The sequence below is a fragment of the Anguilla rostrata genome, chromosome 3 (genome assembly GCF_018555375.3).
Source record: "Anguilla rostrata isolate EN2019 chromosome 3, ASM1855537v3, whole genome shotgun sequence".
Taxonomy (NCBI): domain Eukaryota; kingdom Metazoa; phylum Chordata; class Actinopteri; order Anguilliformes; family Anguillidae; genus Anguilla; species Anguilla rostrata.
Genome location: NC_057935.1, coordinates 42,647,162 through 42,671,026, shown reverse-complemented (window position 1 = coordinate 42,671,026; position 23,865 = coordinate 42,647,162). Strand labels below are relative to the sequence as shown.

The 23,865-nt window shown below is 45.6% G+C and overlaps 1 protein-coding gene across 8 annotated transcripts in view; it reads right to left on the bottom strand.

Moving 5' to 3' along the window:
* The window catches only part of LOC135250915 (syntaxin-binding protein 5-like), a 177,388-nt gene that overhangs the window by 137,824 nt on the left and 15,699 nt on the right, over positions 1-23,865 (bottom strand). For all 8 annotated transcript variants that reach the window (XM_064327727.1, XM_064327732.1, XM_064327729.1 and 5 more), the window contains exon 2: positions 17,365-17,462. In XM_064327727.1, coding sequence (XP_064183797.1) covers positions 17,365-17,462 — 98 coding nt within the window. The remainder of the gene's footprint in view (positions 1-17,364; positions 17,463-23,865) is intronic.

Sequence of the window (23,865 nt, the reverse complement as noted above, 5' to 3'; positions counted from 1 at the left end):
GTAGGTCACAATAAAGGTCCCTGTATTGTCAGATGAAATGAACTTAAGCAGAATTTAATAGCAGATTTTTTTTATTATTCAAAAGAGTATTTTTAAGAATATATGTGAAAGTATATCCTTTTCCTGTATGTTTGAGAACAAAAGTATAAGCCGTATCCTCTTCTTGGTTTCTCTTACACTGGTTGACTGGAATTAATGTACTACCACTATCTTAAGAAATATCACACAAGCGGGAGTGCTGTTTATTTTAAAAATTGTATATCACCACAGCTGTGATTTGGTTGAAGGCACAAGGCCGATGGCTCAGTGCCGAAGACAATCACTGCTGCGCTGATATACAGTACAGCAGCACAACTTTGACTGTGGTATAGCTTTTACACACCAGTTCTGCTAGTCTATAAACTATCAAATAATCATTGGGACAACAGATTATGATTATGTCATTTATTTGGCTCAGCTAACAAATCTCTTTCAAGATTTCAAAAAATAGTTTCTTGAAAAGATTTTCCAAAAATGTATCGATTAGAATGTAAACAAATCAGTGACACATTACAGTAAATATTTGTAGTGCAGCACTCACAAAGTACCTCCCACCCAATCAAGTAACTCAGAACAAACTGTTGTATGAAGCTCATTATCAGATTATATATCATGTTATACCATAGCCTGAGAATACACAGTGCAGTCCGAATTTGGACAGTGACACAATTTTTGTTGTTTTGGCTCCATATTCCTGCACATCTGATTTCAAGATGGAAACAATGGATATAAGGTTAAAGTGAAATGAAACAGCGAATGGGTTCAGGTTTAATGTGAGGGTATTTACATCCATAACGGGTGATGATTACAGCCATTTTTATACATAGTCCCCCCATTTTATGGGACCAAAAGCAATTAGACAATTGGCTGCTCAGCTGTCTGTTTGTGGGCTAGCTGCACTGTCGCTGCATCATTAGTTCATGCACAAGGAAGCTAACGAAAGGTCTAGAGTTGATTCTAGGTGAGGCTTTTGCATTTGTAGTCTGCCGCTGTTGTCTGTGAACATGAGGACCAAAGAAGTGACAACGCCAGTAAAGCAGGCCATCAAGCAGCTGAAAAATGAAAGACAGCCGAAACCTTGCCTGCATCAAAATCAGCCGTTTGTCACACGCCAGGACACGCGGGTGAGCTCGGCAATATCAAATGACCAGCTAGACCACAAAAGATCACTATAGTGGACGAATGAAGCACACTTTGTGAAGAAAAACCCTTATTCATCTGTCGAACAGATCAAGGACATTCTCCAGGATGTAGGCATAGATGTGTCAAAGACTACCACAAAGAGGAGACTACATCAGCATATCAGACGGTTCTCTGCAAGATGCAAACCACAGGTAAGCCTCAGCAGCCAGTTAATTTTGCTTAAAAAAAAGTACTTAAAAAAAAAACTGTTGAGTTCTGGACAGATGAGCCCTTGTATTAACCTGTACCAAAGTGACGGAAAGAGGAAATTGCAGGAAAAGATAGAAACTTGATCCATGATCCAAAGCATACCACCTCATCTGTGAAACATGATGAAGGCAGCAGCAGAATGAAATTAAGTGTACAGGAACATCTTATCTGCTAGATCTAACCAAATTCCTCAAAACTGATTGGATGGCACACCTCACCTTGCTGCAGGTCAATGACTCCAATCATACTGCTAAAGCAACCAAGATGTTTTTTGGGGCCAAAAAGTGGAAAGTCCTTGACTGGCCAAATCAATCACCCGACCTGAATCAAACTGAACATGCATTTCACTTGCTGAAGGCAAGACTGAATACAAAACAAACACAAAGTGAAGGTGGCTGAAGTTTTAAAGCTGAGGTCGCTCAACACAGGGTTTTATGATATAACAGACTGGCCACCATGCCAGTCTGTTATAATAATTTTTGTGAGCAAAGTTGTTATGTTCTCAGTTAGTCTGGACCAAGAAATCTGGATTAAGGATAACATCCACATGCACTGTTTCTAAAAGTGAAAGCGCCAGTAATTTGCAAGATCCAGAACTGTGTGTCGGGGTCAGTGATGGTGGGTTAATTAAATAATATTATCTTATCTTGAAAATTGCTTACAACAGATAAGAAATGGGTATACTACAGTTCCATTTTTTTATGATCCCAACATAGCAATCTTGGGGATTGTGTGTTTTTTGTCATCTTGATGTCCTAGAATTGAGAGTATCATCACATTGCCCACTGTAGCTTTTGAGTATTTGAGGACAGCGAAAGTCAAGGTGGTAAGAAAAGGATTTTATTGTAAGATGATTAGGCTGTTAGCTAGCTAGTATGGTTAATCTTTGTGTAGTTTTTGGCTGTAGCAAGACATGCTATATAGCTAGCCAGCTAGCGATCACCTAGCCCATTGTTCAAGTTTGGAAATCAGTAATATAATAGCATACGCATTGTATAGACCTGATGAGATGAGAAGTGACACCCTTGGGTACATATATCATTGAAAAATAACTCTACAACTTACGCACTCTCAAAGACATATTAATATAAAACATTTGATTTTATAAACCAAACTCATCCTGCTTCCATACTTACAGTAGTTACAAAAAGCGATATTTTTAAGACACATTAGAGATATGTTAGGCCTACAGTCACTCCCCCAAAAGTTAAAATAGGTGATAAAATAGTAGCATGTCTATGAAGATCATGCTACCAACAATACCCACACGTGAAGACCAGCTAGGTTGCAGTTTCCCCTCCTTTCTTGATGTTTGTTATCAAAATCTGGCCGAAGGAGCTGTTCCACTAGCAAGTGATGGGGGTGCCTCTTACTACGGGCAGGGGAGGGAGAGAGCTGGTTTGTTTAGAAAACAGAACAGTGTGACCAATATGGCAGAATTCATGTAAGCTACTGTAGCTTTTAGAGAAAACTGCTATGTCAGCACATTGTCAGGACTTTTGGCGGCCCCAAAATTGATAAATGCAGCACTGCACACACACACACACAGTCACACACACACACACACACACACACACACACACAGTTCTGTTCTTTTCACAAAAAATCAAATCTCAGGTCAGGGGTCACTGGGGAGTAATTCTTTTCCCCATGTGCCTTGCCTTTTTCTTGTCAGAGCTGAACCACCTAATTATTATTTTTTCGGAGAGGGGGGGTGGTGGAGCTCGGGAAGGGGGCAGTGCAGTGAGCTGTTCCCTCTTTTTTTTTTTCTCCTGCACATGGCAGGAGCCAATCAGAGCTGCAGCTCAGCTTCCTGCACGTCTGGGTTCCAGGATAAACCCTCCGTATCGGTGTGTGCTATCAAACACCAAAGAGAGAACAGAACCTCACCTGCCTCACAAACAGGCTTTTGTACAGCAGGAGCTTAGCAACGACACCTGATATCTGGAACCGTTCAGACGCGGTGAGCACAGACACCGGCAAACTGAACTGCAGCGACCCATGTCATATTTCTGCAAATGAAATACATCGAATAACAGCGGGATTCGTTTTATCTCCCGACAGCCGTGACTTAATTAAGTCTGAATCGTTCACTGCAAGCCATTGCCGAAAGACAAGGGATCCTAAAATAATGGCAAAATGTGATGACTCCAAAAGCTTTCACAGCTTTTTTCAGTGACACCGTAGTATCGCTGGACGGGCAAGCACATGCATTTTCTGGTTCAAAGTCTGCTTAACCTACGCTGCTGCTGCTTTAAGTGCTTTTATTAAGTGCATATTTTGGACAGTTTGAATGCTCTGTTGTTAGTTAGTTTTTGTAATGCTTTGCGCCTTTTGGCTCTCAACCATTCCCATGAGTACTAAATACTTATATTTTTAGCGGCAGTAAGTAGACGAACCCGGTTGAAAATAACCATTTGATACAATAAACTCTTACTGCAATAGCACACTCTGTACACTGTACAGTACACTCCAGCAAAACACAGCTGCAAAAGATTATATTAGAGCATTTACTTGATAAGTATGCAGCTTCATCCACACAATTTACCACAGATATCCTCATTTGCACATTTTTTTTTTTTTTGTTTTACATGAATACAGCTGGACTATTACTGGAACATCTGTTTATGGCCCCAGCCAGGATCCGAGCCTTCTGTTTGCAAGCCCAGTTCCTGATAATTGTTAACCACGGCAGCCCGTCGCACAGCTTGCCGCTCTGTAAATTCCATAAGCCCGGGGGCAAATCATCAGGAGACAGTGTTTCTCCAGCTCGTCCCTACACACCACATCACCGGTAGCTCTCCAGCTAGCTGCTAATCACTAGTTGTTCTTATAGATCTGCAGAAAGTGATCATCATGTAGAGACAACTGTTTAGGTAACTGTAACTATATCTAGGCAACTGTAAACATGTCTATTTATTTATTTATTTATTTATTTATTTATTTATTTATGTATTTATTTTGCATGGATCATGGCCTACAGTGACCTTTCGTGCATTATTTGCATTGGTAGTTCATAGTCCATGTAACGACATTAGCTAACCAGCTAGCAATGATGTCAATGAAAACATCAGGTTTGTTTTAAGTTCACTGGAAAAAATACAAACTGTGACAAATCAGAGTGAAATATTTGTAAGAGTAAGCACATGCTGCACAAACACACACACACACACAAACATACTATAAACATGCACACGCACAAGCACACATACACACACAGTAAAGGGACTGAAGGTGCTGTTTGAGAAACATTCAGATAGGATATTTTGAGTACCCGAAGAGAGGGACCAAAAGTATTTATTATTTGAAAAAGAAATGAAAGCCAAATGCACAATGTGCTTATTTTGATGTGAACTGCTGGCTAGCCTTGAACAGTAGCTTTTTAGCAGATTGCACACAGATATTTATTTGTGTTCATTTAATTAAATAAGTGCCAGCATAGGGCATACTATTGTAGGCTATTACAATTACCCCATTGTTAATTGCACTTGTCATTTGTGATTGCTACTAAAAAAAACCTCCCAAAATGGTTTCAATTATTATTCTAAATGGAGAGAATTGATATGGAGAGTGAGGGGAGGTTATTTCCATTGCTTAGATGTATACACATTTAGGGAACAAAAATATATTGTATATAAAACAGAAAAACTGCATTTCGACATTACAGGGTTGGGCACGTTTTCCTGCTGTGGTTTGACTGCACTTATTTCCTGAGAAGGCAAGTTTGATGTTGGTTTTTTTATCCAATGGAGTGATAATCTTAACCTCATGTTAAAATATTTTGTCATCAAATAGTTTGAAAAGCACATCACTGTTGATGTCCATATGTCCTGACCTTACCAGTCACCAAGACTTGAAAATAATTGAGTATGAATAGCATATTCTGGATAAGTTTTCCATTGCCAACTGTATTTTATGGAATGAAGTCATTCACTGTGTGTACCATTCAAAATCTATCTGGGAAACGCCATGGGGTAAATCATATAAACCTGTGGCTAGGTTTGTGTTCTACATCAATACCACAGAGTGCAGCTTGAGAACCCTGTTTATGAAGTAACAATGAAATACAAGTCCAAATTCTATTAGCAGTAGTATTAATTAAATGTGCAATTGAAATGGTTGCTTTTAAGTAATAATGGCAAAGTTGTCAAAATACGAATGATTAGAGTTATGATCTAGAAGTAAGCATGATGCAAGGAATTCAGGAGCTGACCATCTGGTTACCAGTTACCCAAATCTATGCCCGTATTACACAACATTTGCTAAACCCCTCCCACACTCTGTGACATCATAATTAACCTGCAGTGCAAGGTCACTGTCAACCTTAGCCCTACTGACCAAACACTATGGAAGTAACTCAGCAAGGGGCATCCTTGCATCATAGCAACACCTTGTCACCCGATAACCAGCATTCTTGCACCTTCCAATCCAAGCAAACAGCACTGGAGACCTTTAGAGACCTTTTTGGCTGAAAAGGTCGGTACATGCAATGACATTCTCAAAGACTTATTTTATTTTTTTTGCTTTCTGTGCACCACCACCTCTAAGCGTTGTACAGAAAGAACATAAAAATTCAAACGTGCAGTGACCCAAGGTTACTTTTCCGACTGTCGAACAGAAAATCTTTGTTTTGGATGTTAACCTGCATGTTAAACAATGCTGTCGGGCGAGCCACTATATTTTTCATGAGTGTTTATTTATTTGAGTTATGTAGTTTCTTCGTACAAGGACCTGTTCCTCTGTGACCTCATGAGACTGGCTCTCTCCATCCCTTACTGAAGGCAGGACTATCTCACTCCACTTCAAGGACCACGACACTCCACTTTGGAAAAATCGATACTTATTGATGAGGCTCCCATTGCTCTACGGCATAAATATCCCTATTCTAGCCCAGCAAGGCAATCTTGGGTCACGCCGGAAGCATGTTCTCTCCATGCTGGATGTACTTTTTTTTAATGCACTTCTGTTGATTACTCTGGATAAACATGACTGCTAATTGCTTAAATTAATGTAAGCGGATGACACAGAACAGTGTGTTAGCATCATAGGGTTCACAACTAAGGCAATTATTTATTCATTAAAGATTCAAAGGTGGGGAGCATTCTAGTTACCGAATATTACTATGTTATCTTATATCCTAAGTCAATAAATAAACCAATAGAGGAGTCTATAAACTATATAGCCATTGTGTATAATAAAATATAATTTGCAAAATCATTTAAGTTTTTTTTTGCAATATCTTGAATATTGACAAGCATATCAATATTTTTTCAATATTCATAACTATTGATAATGACAGAACTTTAAAATTGCCACAAAAATTTAGCTCATTAGTTACACATGGACTTTCTATTATTTAAATATTTTGAGAGTACACGACTGCTTATGCCTTAAAGAGCTGAACATCAATGGTATTAAAGTATGTTCTTTCTCATTTACACCCATCAAGGCACAGAGGTTTGGTTGCTGTGCTGCTATGGATATATCATAGCATTTCCCTCATTTTTATTGCAGTAATTATGTACATTTCCTTTGTTTGACTTATATTTGCCTTATTTTACATTAGTATTCAGATTGTGCCTCCATGATTCCTGTCTCTCCATTTCACTTCCCTGTTTCATGACAGAGACACAGCTGCCAGAGACCAAAAACAGCAATAGATAGATATAAAACACGTCTAAAACAGCAATAATAGATATAAAACAGGTCTAAAACAGTAACACATGCCATAACCCATACACTCGTAATGTACACCCAAGGGGACACTATGGAGCTGAATCACCTGAATCTCTTCTCCTCTCAAATCCACAGAGGACCCATCTAGAATTCACAACTCCCCCCCCCCCCCCCTCCCCTGATGACTCACTACCAGTTTTCATTCGATAAAACAGGACAGCAGCATTTGCTTATTGTCACCATTTCAAATATTTTCAACAATGTCATTATTTACAGTATGAGTCACTTATTAATTTGCTTATTTATTTGACAGGATAGAGACTGTATGATTTGACAATGTGCACCCAGTAAATTGTACCAGAGTTAAGTCAGAGGTTTATTTTCATCTCTAGTCTAGGTCTGCCTGAACCCTACACAACACAGCACAACCCCCACACCCTATGTGCCTTACACTCAGCAACAACAACTTACACTACACCCTACAGCCTATGCTCTATACACTACGTTCTGCACCCAATGCCATTTGCATGATGCCAAGGACCCTATCAGCTGTACCCTGCACCACGTGATACTGATACCCAGTGCCTTATTCCCTACACCCTTCACCCTATGCCATATGCTCCTGATCTTTTCCCGAGGAGAAATTTGGAAGTGCAGTGACTTTTTTTCTCCATGCACATAGCCCACAGCTGTGAGTTTCACGCTCAGAACAAACATATGTTTATTCGCCGGTTCTAAGAGAAAAATCTACTTCCTTCCCCAAGGGAGGATGGGTAACAGTTCTGGAAACAACCAGCGGTGCTTTTCTTTTCCCAGTGTAAGCTCTCATCAGAGACAGACACTTCAATGGCACTGCAGGGGGAGGGAGGGAAGTGGGTGATGGGGGGAGGGGGGTCAGACAGGGTCCTGCTGGCTGCTTTCAAACTGGGTGCTGCTAATTACCCATCAAGCACAGTATAAATGCCATAAGTTATTTATTAAGTAGTGGCGTGGCAGGATTGGGTAAGGAGCTGTGTGTGCTATGAAGCTGCAGGTTGGGGGGGCATCGATTCAGCCTCATTTCCACAGCATGTATCCATACTGAATGATTGGATCATAAGTAAAAATGTAATGTATTCAAATCATTCTGGGTAGAAGTGCCTGCAATTAAATTACTCATATAGATTTCCCAAATGTTTTCACCTCCCTTACGTCTCATGGAACTTGTTAGCACTGAATGAGGGGTAGGAGTTCCATACAACATGCCTGTGCATATTAAGGAAATGCTCTGCTTTAAAGTTTATGGTTAACAAACTATGAATTTATCTCACAACAATGCTTCTGACCATATAACTCCTGAAGTGCAAAGTGCAGTGCTAAAATAGGTACACCACTGGTCATGATTCTGGTCTGCACACACACACACACACACACACACACAGTGCTAGCCCCCTTCACCGGTGGGGTAGCAGTGTGAAACCCTAAAGCACTGGTGGGGGAGGACAGACAATGTGGCCCATCATTATGAGTGACCCCTCCACAAACTCAACCCTGAACACAGTAGCCCAGCCCAGGGGGGGTCCTGCTAGCCTCAAGGTCTTTGCATTCACTGAATAAATATCAGGTAACATTTCATTACGCGGTTCCGTCACCTTTAATAAAACATTGTTCATGTTATTAATGTGCACTGCTTTGCAGTGTTGTTTTTAACATTAATTCCTCCATTTGCAATGCCTCTCGTAAATTAACTGTGTGCATCCCCTGTAAATTATTTAACATTTTCATCCAAAGTTGATTAACACCATGAGTAATTAGCTGAACTGATGCTACGGCTGCACCACAGCCAACGTGCACATACCGAAGCCTATGCCTGACAGAGGAACAAAAACACTTGATTTGTCCTGCCTGTCCTAAATCCATTTGCGAGGGGACGGTGATATCTTCTTTAGGGCGGTCACAGCAATGAATCTCAATGATAATTTATTCATGTGCTTATCAATGGGTGATTAACGGAACCTTAATGTGAAGTATAAACACTTTCCACAGCAATCCTACGGAGCCAGATCTGAAATGAATGCGGCTCAGTGTGAAAAGCTTCTTGTGGTTCAGATACGGCTGAACGGAATCAAAAACTAATCCCACCACTCTGAAAGGAATAACGCGAACAGCAGCCAGAGGTCGAGGGAAAGCTCTAAAATAGTCAGCCAGTTTGTTTAATATCTTTGTTAATATCTGAGTTGGTCAATCTCGATTTAAAAAAAAAGATGTCTGCACTGGTCTCTATATTCCAGCAGCACTAACAGGCCCCGATTCAGTTGACTGAAAAGCCGGGAAGCTCTCGGCTAATTGAAGACCTCTAATTACGCGACTGCTCATCTGTGTGTTCAACTGCAGCATTTTCACAATGCAGATGGGTGAGTATAAGGCATGGGAGATGGGCACACTGTAATCAAATGAGAATACAAAGTAAATGACCATAATGCACTAGGCAGATTGCCAATTTAAATGTACAATTGTGTTCAGTGAGTGAGACGGGGGCAGATTAAAATAACCAGAGTACTGTGCCCAGTCTCACTTTATGATTATAACCTGGGGCCTGCCTGTCCTCTCTCAGTCCTCAAAGACTCTGCAGTATGTACAGTAGGAGACCCAGTCATACGTGGTCAGACACCTGCTCGGAGGGCTTTGGTCGTATGTTTCCCCCCCACCTATCAGAGACAAAGATTTACAAACAGCTCATCTAGTCTGTGGTCTCAAAGCCAAAAGCTCAACACAATTAGTTTTTTCTTAACAGCATTAAAACACACACACACATATGCACACACACACGCATGCGCACGCACACACACACGTAAGCACGCACACACACACACACACACAAACACACACACGTAAGCACGCACACACACACCCACACACAGAAACACACAAACACACACACGTAAGCACGCACACACACATGCACACACACACACACACACGTAAGCATGCACACACACTCACACACACAGAAACACACAAACACAAACACGTACACACGCACACACACAGTCCAGCAGAGGGCGGAGGGAACGCAGCGCTCGACTGTTGTGACAGCTGCCATTTTACACGTCTCGGCGCGCCGGTGGCCTTGGCAGCCGAAGAGCGCGGCGGGCGGCGAGAGCGACAGCTTTGGTTCCGCTCCCAGTGACACGCGCCCGGCGCTCCTGATCCGCCGCCTCCCGGCCTGAGACATCGGAGCGCCGGGGCGCGGGAGCCGGCCTCTCTGAGGGGCGCCAGCTTTTGGGAGGGGTGCGCGGTGCTTATTAAAGCCCGCACGCTACCGACAGCCAGTCTCAGTCCCAGTCTCGTGTTCGGATGTTTGGCCAAATTTCACAAGGTGGTGAAAGAAAATCGACATCGTCGCGCATAGCGGTTTCATCATATTGTACGCACGTTCAGAGTTGCTGGATGTCAAGATGATTTTTGAGGTATCGCTTTAGTTGTGCTGATGAGATTTAAAATTATCCCATGGTCTTTTTTTGTCACTGAATTACAGGACCTGAATAGCCCAGTCACTCTTAATAGTGCTCTGCTCTGTCTGTTCGTATTTACTGTCTCAATGGTTTCTCTTTCTTTCTAGCTTTGTGAAAATCTTCATTGTGAAGAGCTGTATGACAACTTGAATCCAAAAAGAACTATAAAAAATAAAGGTAGATAGATAGATGCTGATCCAATCTCCCTACATATCCCTTCAGAGCGTCTCCTGACTCATCTCCACCACCTGGTCTTTTACAGGAAGTGGTGATCAGTTCAAGACAAAAAGAGTACACAATACATGCACAAGCACACATTCACAATCTCACACTTAATACACACATGCACGCAATCACAGTCACACACACATAAACATGACAAACACAACATAGACACACATTTACACACACACATTGACATACACGGTCACACATGCTGGCATGCACATATGTGCACACACACAAACACATACATTCAGAAAAAATACATATTAACACAAGCTAAATCTCACTCAAACATACTTGGTGACACTTCTATGCACACGCAGGCACACACACCTACTCTCACATATGCATACACACACAGACACAAAGCGTGTTATTAAAAAGTGTTATTTGAGTATTATTTAGCAGCCAGACATACAACTAGACTGGGACTATTGCTGCTATTTAATGTGATTCATCACAACTCAGATTTCATTCATGAAAATATCATCGCTAGCTGTGCGGCCATGGGTAGCTTAGCTTTTAGCTTCAGCCTGATGTCAGATGAAGAAAAAAGATCAAGCGAAGCTAGAGTTTGACTGTGCGGTGTGATCTCAGGCCCATTGCAAACACAGTATGGCCTCCCCCCAAGAAGTCTGCGGCAGAGAGAGCAACAGCTTTGCTTCCGGGCGAGGAGACGTCTGAAAGCTCAATAAACCGCCGGGCCTAACGAGAGCCCGCGCCGCAGACGCGCAGCGAAACTGCAATGGAAACCGCGAGCCGGCGGGCCTCCTCGTAAACCCGCCCGAATTCGACGCCGCGCCCGCTCTCTGAAGAGTGGCAGACGGAGCGCGGAGCCGCGACGCTCTTTCGTCGACGCGGCAGAACGCCCTGACGGAGCGCGTCTCCGGCCGTACCTTTCTCCGGGCCGACGGCGTTCCCCGGCTCTCGCTCGTTTTCCTTTGACGAGCGAAGCGCTCTTTTCCCGCTCTGCCTTCGTTCGCTGCGCATCTCCGGAGGGGTTTTTTTTTTTGACGCAGATCCACGCGCCCGCATATTTTCGTGCGTTGCCGTGGTTACCATTCAGGCGGAACTGCCTGGATTTCGTCCGGCGGGAGCGCAGCCGCTTCGCGCGGCTGTCTGTTGTTCTCAGCCGTTCTCCTTCATATTTGTTTGGCTTCCTGTCAGTTTGGCATCTCCAGCTGGTTTCAAAAGGAAGCCTGGATCCCCTCTCTTTAATGGGGTTTCCTGTCAGAGCCCAGCCCCGTTTGGATGGGTGACACTATTTTCCATCGCAAGGGAACAGCGCAGAAGTGATGTACCGCAGCGTACTGTGTTCCTTTTTTTCTTTTTTTCTTTGGTCCTGCTACCTAGTTGGAATGTGCAGCACCCGTGTATTTGTTCTGGACCATTTTCCTGTTAATCTGCATTGGGAAGTGGCTTCCAGGTGTTCCTGTTTGACATGGCTTCACTGCCCAGCAGTGTCCCACCCACATGTTCCCCACCTGCCCCTCTTGCACTCAGCAACAGCAACTTACACTACACCCTACAGCCTGTGCTCTGTGCACTACGTTCTGCACCCAGTGCCATTTGCATGATGCCAAGGGCCCTATCAGCTGTACCCTGCACCCCGTGGCCTATGCATGATACCCAGTGCCTTATTCCCTACACCCTTCACCCTATGCCATATGCTCCTGATGACCCACCTGACCTCCAGGTCACTGAATAACCCTGTAGGCATGTGCAGCCTTGCAGCTTTATGGAGCCTGTGTTAGATAGAAGTGTACCATGACTTTTGTTGCCTCTGCTCATTCCCTTCTCTAGAAATGTGCCTGCTGTTCACTGCGACGAGCCAAACCCGCTTCAACAGATGGAGAGGCAGCTACGAATCAGTCAGTGTAGAGGAGGACAGCAAAAGGAGAGGGAGAGATACAGGGAGAGGGGGGGAGAGAGAGAGAGAGAGAGAGAGAGAGAGAGGGAGAGAGAGATAGAGAATTCACCTGAGCTGCCCTGACAGAGGGATCAAAAGGAAAAGAAATCTGTAAAGACTGAAAAATGAATCTAAAACAGAGCAGGAGCATAGCTATCTGAGCTCTAAAGCCTCAGAACTGCTGCAGACAAAGACTGTTAAATGCCTCTTACGAAATGATAATAAAAGACCTGGTATGCAAACAGACTGAATCAGCACCGAGCTGTCCTCACCTGACAGTGCTCTGCTTCCCTAGAAAATTGGAGGTTTGATCAGCCTTATTCAGGTACACAATGGCCACTACCCGACTTTTCTTCAACCCCATTATTTACACCACCTAAAACTCTCACATTTGCGCGTCTTACCGGTTTTCACAAATTATTTGTACGAGAGCAAAATAAGATGGGAGGGATATCTTTTGGCACTATACTCATGGAATCCAGGTAGACAGGATGTGCAGGGGGACTCTCTGAAAAGGTGTGGGTCCTCTGCTTTTATGCATCACTCGCGTATAGACGCTAGGGGTGGAGGGAGATGCCACTATTTGTATTTGTATCTGTATTTGTATTTGTTGAAACAACAAAATTACTGGGATTTGTATTTGCATTGGGTGGCACGGTGGTGCAGTGGGTAGCACTGTTGCCTCACAGCAATAAGGTTGTGGGTTTGAATCTCGGCTTGGGGCCTTTCTGTGTGGAGTTTGCATGTTCTCCCCATGTCCGCTTGGGTTTCCTCCGGGTACTCCGGTTTCCTCCCACAGTCCAAAGACATGCAGGTAGGTCGATTGGAGACCCTAAATTGCCCATAGGTGTGTGTGAATGGTGTGTGTGTCCTGCGATAGATTGGCGGTCTGTCTAGGGTGTATTCCTGCCTCTCACCCAATGCACGCTGGGATAGGCTCCAGGCCTCCAGCACCCCCCGCGACCCTGACCAGGATAAGCGGGTACAGATAATGGATGGATGGATGTATTTGTATTCAGATAAAATTAGCACTTCTGTTATTGAGGTATTAAAGCATTAAAGTCATGGGTTACAATGACATCAATAATAATCCAGTTTAACAACAGGAAATTTGTTTTTTAAAGCTGTATTTAACAAATGATGACTTATATGTTATATAGCCATAACAGACTTTTATAACACTTAGGTAAACAAACAGACAGATCAAGTTTCAAACATAGGCTAAATATATTTATAAATCAAAACATAGTTACTCATCTTTACTCTGAGCTGCATAGTACGAACAGCATGAACCCCACCACCACTGCTACCTGAGGAATACTGAAGTCAAATAAAAACTGAAAAAATGCTTTCATAACAAAAAAATAGTTCCTCATCTTCATTATGAACCAATGTAGGCAATGAACCCCTAATGAAATAAAAAATGGTAGTTTACTACGTACTATCACTATGCTGATGGCCAGCGGCTTCAGACATATCCAGCATCGATTTCTACACCAGTAGCGACCTAATTTCATAAAGAATACAATATATTGCAAAACTATTTTCTTGAAATAAAGGACACAACTCAAACAATTTCAACGTTTGTATTTCGAAATTATAGTGGTTTTGTTATTTAGGCTAAGGGAAAATGTTTGGAGGCAAATTACAGGAACATTGAGAAAAGTGCTAAAATGTGCAAGACAAAACACAACGGGTGGAAATGTAGTTAAAGAAATACAAAGTGCAATATTTTTTTTAAAAGTAATTTCTTCGGTCGTTCAGCACATTTCTCCTTCCATTCTCCTTGGAGTGCGCTGTCCTTTTATGATTTACAAAGGGAATGCGCAGATTTTGTGGTTGCTGGGACTGCACGCATACAAATTGGCTACATTTCACGCAGTTGTCATGTAGCTATTCTATTCAGTTTGGTCAAAGTCTCAGTTTCAGTGAAAACCCGAAAATATGTTGGTGCCGTTATCTCCACAGTGTTCTAAGCCTTTTATTTCCATAACTACAGCTTCCACAATTATTCATCATGTGCGGGAAATTAGTTTCAATAGCGCTTTATGGGGAAGTCGTACCAAAGCACCGGTCATTCAAATGCTAAATAGCAAGTAGACAGCGACACGTTCGCACGAATAAAAGCACCTGTTGTTATATATTGTCTGGCGAAGAAGAAAGAGAAAGGAGAAGAAAATGACATAAACTACCTGTATTTCTTTACTGAGTTTTTGCAGATTTAAAAAAAAACACAGTTATTTTAATCTCAAATATTTGGGAAAGTCACGGAAGGAGGAGGATATCGCATTTACAGCGTTTGACTAATTCTCATTTTAAAGTCTCCAAAGTGTGACGGTGTCGCTCTGGCCTATCTATTGTTAAGGGAAACTCTCACTCGCTCTCTCTCTCTCTGCAGGTGTGTGTGTGCCTAATTGAGAAACGTGGTGCTGACCTCATTACAAGAGGAAAATCTCACATACTCAACGAGGCTTGAGTGATGCTTGTCCAATATGTGTATTTGTATTCGGCACCAACCATAACGGACGCAACATGTGACATCCGTCGCGATCGAGGGTCCTGATTGGCCGGGCCTCTGCCACGCAGACGAGGGCCCCGGCATGCGATCCGGGAAACCAGGGCTCGGCCAACTCGCAGCCAATTAGAGGCTCCGATCTCCGGAGAGAGCAGAGGCGACCGCACGCTGCCCCGCGGCGCGTTTTCGCTAGTGCCCCCTCCGATCGGGCGTCCTCCTCAGACGCCTAATGGCCGGCGGACCTCGTCCTGTGAAGCCCTTACCGGCCGGCAGGGGACGAGCGTAGAGCGGCTCCCCTCTGAGCACGGGGGCCCTCCGCCCCTCTCCGCATTAATCTCTCATGAGCGCGATTGCATAAGATCTCCGCCACGGCAGAGGGCCTCATCTCGGTTCCATGCTAATTGCTAATTGATCGATGGGTTGTGCATAATAAAGTGAGTGAGGTTCTCATACTGTTTCCCTCCTTCTTTTCCCTCCCTCTTTTCCTTCTTGCCGCGGGCTCTTTTTCCCCCTGTGCCCCCTGCCGTTCTCTGTGAACCGCGAGCAGCTAGTCTCTTCGGAAAGAATATCGATCCACTGAACTGTTCTCTCCTCTTATGCACCGGGATGCAATGCTCTTAACGCAAAGAACCCACACACACCTGCGAGCACACGCACGCACACACACACACACGCATTAATGAACCTTTTTAATAAACAACACAATCTTTGTTTTCCATTTAAGTCTTTGTTCTTCTTCTCCCATGTCCACATTTAAGATGGATTAGCATAGGGCTGACCTTGCTGGGGAACACGACGTATCCCCACACGTGAATCAAACCGGTAACCCTGTGGTTATAAGACAAGTTCCTGACCCACTGAGTCACACCACACGCTTGCAAGGCGGTGCTCACCGAGGAGGAAACGCTGTTTACGCCCCCCCCCCAGAGCTTAGGAAGGCCTTTAGCAGCGCTTTCCTGTGACCTGACCGGAGAGGCGTTGCCGCTTTCCACACATTTCCTCACACGCAGCCCATCCGCGTCTTAAAAGGCTCCAAAACCCGTTTATAGTAACAGCTACACCACCGACACATTATAAATAAATAAATCAACAAACCCCGAATGAATTCATCAAAGCCCGTAGCCCCCCCTTATCTGTCAGCACCTCAATCTCGACCAATCGCTGCTCACGTCGCTGGAAAAAACCGTGTTATTTACGTCCTCGCCGTCCTGAAGAGAGACATATCGGGCCGGAGCGGCCGCTGTTCCTCCATAAATAAGGAGGAGGACAGCGGGAGTAATGCACGCCGGGCCGCGGAAGAGGAGTCCAGCTCCTCTGGGGGGCTACTGGAGAGAGAGAGGAATTCAGAGACGGAAAGATGAAAGATGCCGTCGATGTGAATATTTACAACGCGGACTAGAAAGAGGGACGGGGTTCAGCGGAGGACACACAGGAAGCACGCGACGAGCTTCTCATCCCACCAGGCTTTGAAAAACCGAAATTAACCGCTTCCGAACTGTCAAAAAATTAACCGAAAATGAAATCCGTAATTTTCTTCAAAGGAGACGGAGGCGCGAGGGCAAGGGAGGGAAGGAAAAAGGGAGAGAGGGAGAGGAAGAACGAGAGAGAGAGGGAGAGAGAGATGGAAAGGAGAGAGGAGGTGTCAGAGATGTCGCGTTGCTCACGGGAATAGGCCCGGCTCAAAGGAGCTCGCGGCGCCTCCAGCCTGAACCCGCCGCGTTAGCGGCTGCCGGGCTCCGGTCCGCCGGCGCTGAGTCACGACCCCCCCGAGCCCGCACACAGACGCAGGCCCGCTCGCCTCCCCGTTTCCAGAGTCCAGCGCTGTCACGCCAACCCGCGAGACAGGAAAGACTCCATCAGCGTTTCCCCGGAGACGCTCCCCGGAGACGCTCCCCCGGAGACCGGCTGGCAGCGGGACGCATCGGGGAGCGAATATCTTACCTGCTTGTGGGCTGAGCACGCCAGGACGGGAGCTCCACTTGGCTCCATGCCTCCTCCAACCCCCGCTGCCCCCCCCCCACCCCCGTGGGGTTTGGGGCGGTGAGCGGTCTGGCCCACGTGGCGGCACAAAAAAAGCTGAGTGAAATGAGAAGGAAACGGCGGGAAAAGGATACATTCGCACGCCGCCAGACCGAGACCCCATGGCCAGGATCTTCTGGACCGGGTCGAACGCCAGGGCCGTGGGCTGGTACGGGAAGCCGTGACGAACCGTCTGAAAAACACAAAGGACATCCAAGGACTTTAGATGGAAAACCGAATACATACAGGCAGGTTTCAATCAAACCAAACCGGCGGCTCTCACACCTGCTCCTGGAGCCACGTTCTGTGAGCAGATTTGGCTTGATGGCCTTTGCTTTGGTCTCTATTTTGAGTTAGCCTTGATATCTTTGCACCAGTTCTTTTCAGTGAATGTTTCGCAGTCACTCATTTCAGCAATTAGAATGCCACCAATTTCCCCTGTCAACCTATAATTTGATCCAATACAAAATGACCCTCTTCCTAAAATTAGCATTTGTTATACAGCACATTATAAGAAGGCGGTAGTCGATTGAGACATTCGTTTCATGACACGCGTAGCCGTTTCTGAAAGAATGTGGACCAAATCAATCCATGGTAGACATTAAAAGTGTTTCATTAAGAGCGCTTAACAGTTCTTTACTGTATAATTTGGGTGTTGGAATTGTGGCTAGAACAAAAAACATCAAACACAGGGTGCGGGGCAGAGTTTGAGAACCCCTGGATTAAAAAAAAAGAATCATTCTTTCGTATAGCACCTCTTAAAAAGAGGTTATTGCAAATCTCTAGCTGTGGGCTTTTTCCTGAGGGGAAAAAACACCAGTGTGGGTAAAACATTACGGTATAGTATACATTATAGTAAGTGGTGACTGGGCCGAACACTCGGAAAAACACTGAGATGCACAGAACAGCTCGTCTTCACACAGCAGATGCAGATTTTCAAGAAACGGACTTTCAAGAACGATGCTAATTAGGGCTATAAAAATGCAATACAGCGCAATTTTGTCAAAAAAATAATAAAAGGCATTGACACATATACGGAGACGTACTGTAAAGGCCACCGTGGCAGCTCGACTTTGCATTTCACGATTAATCAACAACCAATGTTTAGAGTTTTTTTTTTCTTCTTCGAGGTTTAGATTGGCTGAACTCGGCGTGATTGAGTGAGAGGCGTGCGCCACTCCATCTCGGGGGTTTTCACATCATTTTTTTTTTTCCCCCCTGAGGGCGTCCCGCTGCACACCTACGGACTGCTGATCGATGTATCGGATCCCTGCTGTAACATTTTGAAGAATGGAGGAACAGCAGGTGGTGGTGGAACCGCAACCAGGATCAGACCTTCTGGGCTCGTTTGATGGACTATCCCCCCCCCCCGACCCCCCCCCCCCCACCCCATCCATTCTGGCACCGGAGCAATCGCACGGCCACGCTGGCTTTCTCCACGCGCTGACTTGCTTTGCGGCCTCACCCCTTCATCAATAATGCATTCTCGCTCATGAATGTAAAACAAAAAAAACAAAAAACCGCACGGACAGGGGGCCTCTAGTGGCGCAGCCCGCAGAGTGCAAACCACATGCTCGACGCGAGCCGCGATGTCGGCAGTTCGAATCCGACCGCCCTCTCTCTCCTCCTCATTCTTCCTGTCCATCTACACTGTTATACTGTACGGACACAGATAAATAAGTAAAATGAAGCAGTTGCAATACAGAGATACAGAGAAAGCGAAGGAAGGGGAGAAGAAGAAGGAGGGAGGGAGAGAAAGCCACAGTGGTTGCCAACAGGGAGATGTGCGGGCCCTTCTCGTGGGGCCGAGGTGCCGCGAGCGGGTGACCGCGTAACCCCGGCAATCAGTCCCACCTCCACCCAACCCCACCTCCCACCTCCCACCTCCCGACAGTCATCATTCAATCTCCCGCTAATGAAAACCTCGGATCATCGATTTTTTATTCAGGGAGCTGTTTCATTACGCCTCCAAAGCGGGCCTGAGTGTGCCCGTTCCCCCCAGCTTCAACCAGCCCGCCGGGCCCAGAGAGTCTGCAGCCGACCGCAGGGTGAACACAGCCAGGCTTCCGGGGTCTACAGCCGACCGCAGGGTGAACGCAGCCAGGCTTCCGGGGTCTACAGCCGACCGCAGGGTGAACGCAGCCAGGCTTCCGGAGGCTACAGCCGACCGCAGGGTGAACACAGCCAGGCTTCCGGAGGCTACAGCCGACCGCAGGGTGAACACAGCCAGGCTTCCGGAGGCTACAGCCGACCGCAGGGTGAACACAGCCAGGCTTCCGGAGTCTACAGCCGACTGCAGGGTGAACGCAGCCAGGCTTCCGGAGGCTACAGCCGACCGCAGGGTGAACACAGCCAGGCTTCCGGGGTCATTAGAAACGTCACGCGCGTTCTGAGCGCGACAAACCCCCCACGGCGGCGCGTAACCTCGGCCCCGTTCACGCCATGTTTATGCACCGGCTGTCTGACCCCTGACCCTTCCCAGAATGCTAAAGGGCACAGACCGGGGGATGCCGAGCAACTGTGGATGCCGAGCAACAGCGCTACCTGAAGCCTCAGCAGTATGGGAGGAGAGGTTTTGCGAAGCGACTGCATCAGCTGAAATGGGAAAGGTTGCTTAGGCGAGAAATAAAGGGGAAACAACGTAGCAATTGGAATTTCAGTCTGAATTTATAGGCACGAGATGAAGCTTTTCCAGTGAGACAATGGATTCCCACGATTATATATTTTGCAACACCAATGTGGTTTGCAACACAGAGATTAACATAAGAACATTGCATTAAAATATTTCCTTCTCTGTAGGAGTCAGGGAGAGGTGGTTGTTCGTGGGAAATGCATTTTTATAAGACACTGAGATTGGGAGACACATTTCCATGCATAAAAAGCCAAAAATCCTTTTTTTAGGCAGTCTCAAAACAGTTCACCAATCTTTACAAATGTTGAGTGTTTTTTCCCCCCTTTTTCAATACTGGTGTGAAATGGACTCTAGATTGAATCTCCCCCAAAGGTCCTCCTTGGTAGCAGTGCATTAGTCTTCTTCTGCGCTCCTGGTCTGGTTCCCAGCAGCTCAGACTGGATTTATCCTTACAGTAAAACATCTGGCATCGTTCCCAGGGCACAACCCCTGCAGAACGTCATGAGTCAAACTGGCCTCAAAAAACGGCTGCACTGCTATGGCTAAGCGCTGGGGAGTCCGTTACAGAGTCTTATTCAGTGCAGAATCCGCCAATCCCTAACCTCAGAAACAGTATAGTACAGAGTGCTGAAATTTACGTCTTCAAACAGTACTTGAAAGCCTTGTCTCTACTGCCAGAACAGTGCAGACAAAGTTAACTGAGTCTATTGCTGGAACAGTGTATACAGACTTAGTCTGGTCTCTGCGGCTAGACCAGTACATATACAGTGTGTGTGTGTGTGTGTGTGTGTGCGTGTGTGTGTATGTGCGTATGTGCGTGTGTGTGTGTGTATGTGCGTGCTTGTCCGTGTGTGCGTGTGCTTGTGTGTGTGTGTGCTTGTCTATATGTGTGTGTGTGCTTGTGTGTGTGTCTGTGTGTGTGCGTGTGTGTGTATGTGCGTGCTTGTCCGTGTGTGCGTGTGCTTGTGTGTGTGTGTGCTTGTCTGTATGTGTGTGTGTGTGTGTGTGTGTGCGTGCGTGTGTGTTTATTCTAACAGCCTTCCTCCAGCTGCGCGGTTTCCAGCTGGTTGTATATGAACCTTTTAATTAGCTACCAATTAAGACCTGCAAAAACACCGGCGGTTTGACATCTAATCCAGCTGATGAGAACACTTAAATAATTAAGAGCGCAGACTGCAGCGGCCCCCGGAGTGGGCTCTCCCGCTCGGCCCGGGCCGATAAAACGCCCTGCCCCATTCATCAGGCCCGCGGACAGAGACAACCCCTCGCTCCCTCCCTCGCGCGGAGAGCGATAAGGCCATTAAAGATTCACGCGGCGCGACGGCCAATCTCGGCCCTCCGCTCATTCATATTTCAATTTTGTCCATCTCTCTCTCTCTCTCTCTCTCTCTCTCTCTCTCTCAGAGACCGCCGCTGTTGTCTCGAAGCTAAGTCCGCCACTCCCCCCCAACCCCCCCCACCCCCCCCCCCACCCCCGCCGAGCTGGCGCGTTAATTTTAATGACGGAATGTATCTGTGTTTCGCCGGCGTCAGGGTGCCGGCCTTGTTATATCACCGTTTGTGAAAAAAAAAATGAAAAAAAGCTGAGGGTTGTGAAGGTTGCTTCCCTGTGGGGTAGTAAGGATTTGAAATTGAAAACATTCGCACACTCCGCCTCTGTGCTTCTCTCCGTCTGTATCTGTTGCGGCCGCGTCAGAGTGAGGCTCTGGCTGGTTGGGTTACGGAACTACAAAACGTAAATGGATGCCCGCGTTTGCCGAGAGAGGACTCCACCGACGGCTGGCAGCTCTCTCCGGCGAGTCACCGTCAGAAACACCATGGATCAATCCCCTCGTGCGCCCCACCCAGCGCCAAACATCTACACCCTCACGCCGTTCCCCACCATTCGGCAAGCCTCCAGGATAGGGCCCGGCTGCAAGAAACGTCCTCGGGGCCGTGGTCTCCAGGAGCAAGGAAAAGGATTTTTTTTGGTACAGGCTGAAATACAGACAGAAGCAGGACTTGCCTCCGCTCCCTCCCCCCCCCCCCCCTTCATTCCAAGCCAGAAAGGGAAACTGAAATCTTGATTAAAGGCTAACTGGGCAAAGTAAGCGCAATCATAAATAAATCAATCTCAGACAGCTGGGATGTGACAAGGATAAAAGCAGCTTTGGGCCACTTTCCCAGGAGTGAAACACGCTCAGAAGAGAGGCAAACTCCAGACCAGTGTTCTCATCCACTTGATATTCCGGCGAGGGGCTCACCTTCATATAGTCCTTCAGAGAGCGATGAAAACCATTTCTTTTAAGCGGTAAGAATTGTCTACAGGATACTTATTAGATCGAGTCAGTATTCAGCCAAATAGCTTTATTATTGTTTGCATAACTTAGTCCATGTTCATTGAGTTAAGTTGTAAATCAAGTCTTGTGCTTTTAGTCTCTCTTGGGACTCCACTTTCCCTCTATAGGGAATTACTAGACTTGTGTTTACATTGTAAGTCACACTGGATACAAGACTTGAAGTGTTTGCTAAATGCCGGTAAAGTGGTTTTGTTTAATTTATTGTCCACATGAGTGTGTGCTGTAACTAAATGGCCTAATTGTTTTTTTTTTTGTTGTTGTTGCTATTTTTGTGATACTGTGCATGTCAAACAGTTAGACATTTGCAAAGAATAATGGTACACACATATATTATTATTATTATTATTATTATTATTATTATTGACATGTTCAGTACAATTCCACTGACTTCTTCCCTTCTTTGGTATTGACAAAGTCAGGACTGGACTGGACCCCCCCCACCCACCCGTTCCCCACCTGTTCCCCACCCGTTCCCCTTAATGAGTGTCAGGTATTCTCCCTCCCTTTTCTCTCAGAGGTAGTCAAAACAAGGCCCTGAGCCTCCTCTGGCTTAATCCACCGGCCTGCTTTTCATTCAGCTCATAGATGCCATTCATTCGAGAGGTACGCTGCATTTTGTAACATAATACATTTCAGTCTGTTTTTCTGACCTGTGTCTAAGCCCATTTATTCCTGAACATGACTGGGATTGGCTCCCTCTTATTTCTGGCCAGGTTCGCTCTGACCTGCCTGGATCGGGGGAGCTGCTTTTTTGTGTAGTGCCCGTGGCCCCTCTGCCCCCTGTCCCAGCATATACGGCGGCAGGAGAATGGCTGCGCAGTCACAGGTGTGCCATTTAATTGGACCAATGGAACACAGCACTGTGGAGAACACCTTAATTTGTGACCCATCACAGCAGTCACTCTGTGTCCAATCAACATTTCCCTTCACCTCTGGCTCTCAAAGAAATCTTGTTTTTTCCCTTCACAAACAGCCTGGATGGTTCAGAAATCACCTAAATGAAGTGACTTGTGAGTCACTGTGATGAAAAATGTTTTCTTCTGTCATCCTCAATTCTGGGTCCTCATTTGACTTTCGATTTGATATCTTCAGTCATGCATACTAACAACTTCCTCGGTGCAACGGCCTTTATATTCCAGCAGAACGATTATTTCCCACAGAAATATTTTCATTTCAGTGACTTCTCTCTTTTGCTCTCTTTCTCTGTGGTCCATCTATCTATCTATCTATCTCACCCACTCACTCACTCACTCATTCACTCATTGGCTTACTCATTCACTCTATATCTATGCATCTTTGTGCTCAAATATACATAATGTACTCGTCACCAGAACTACCCCATTAAAATGGCCGGTCTTCACAACCTGCACTTCCATTTCAAATAGTAGCTGTTTACAATGCAGTCCTTATCCTAATGAAATAGAGCGTACGAAAGAATGACAAAGACGGCAGGAGCAGGCCAAGCCTGCGAGGTAGTATTGTAAGTGCACGTCCTCCCCAGGTAAGTGCAGCACTCTGAATATAACCTGTGCTTATGTGCACAACCTTGGGTGCAGAACATAAATGCACATTCTGGGTAAGGCAGTAAGAACAAAATGGACCTGTTTTAGGGGCATTTACATCTT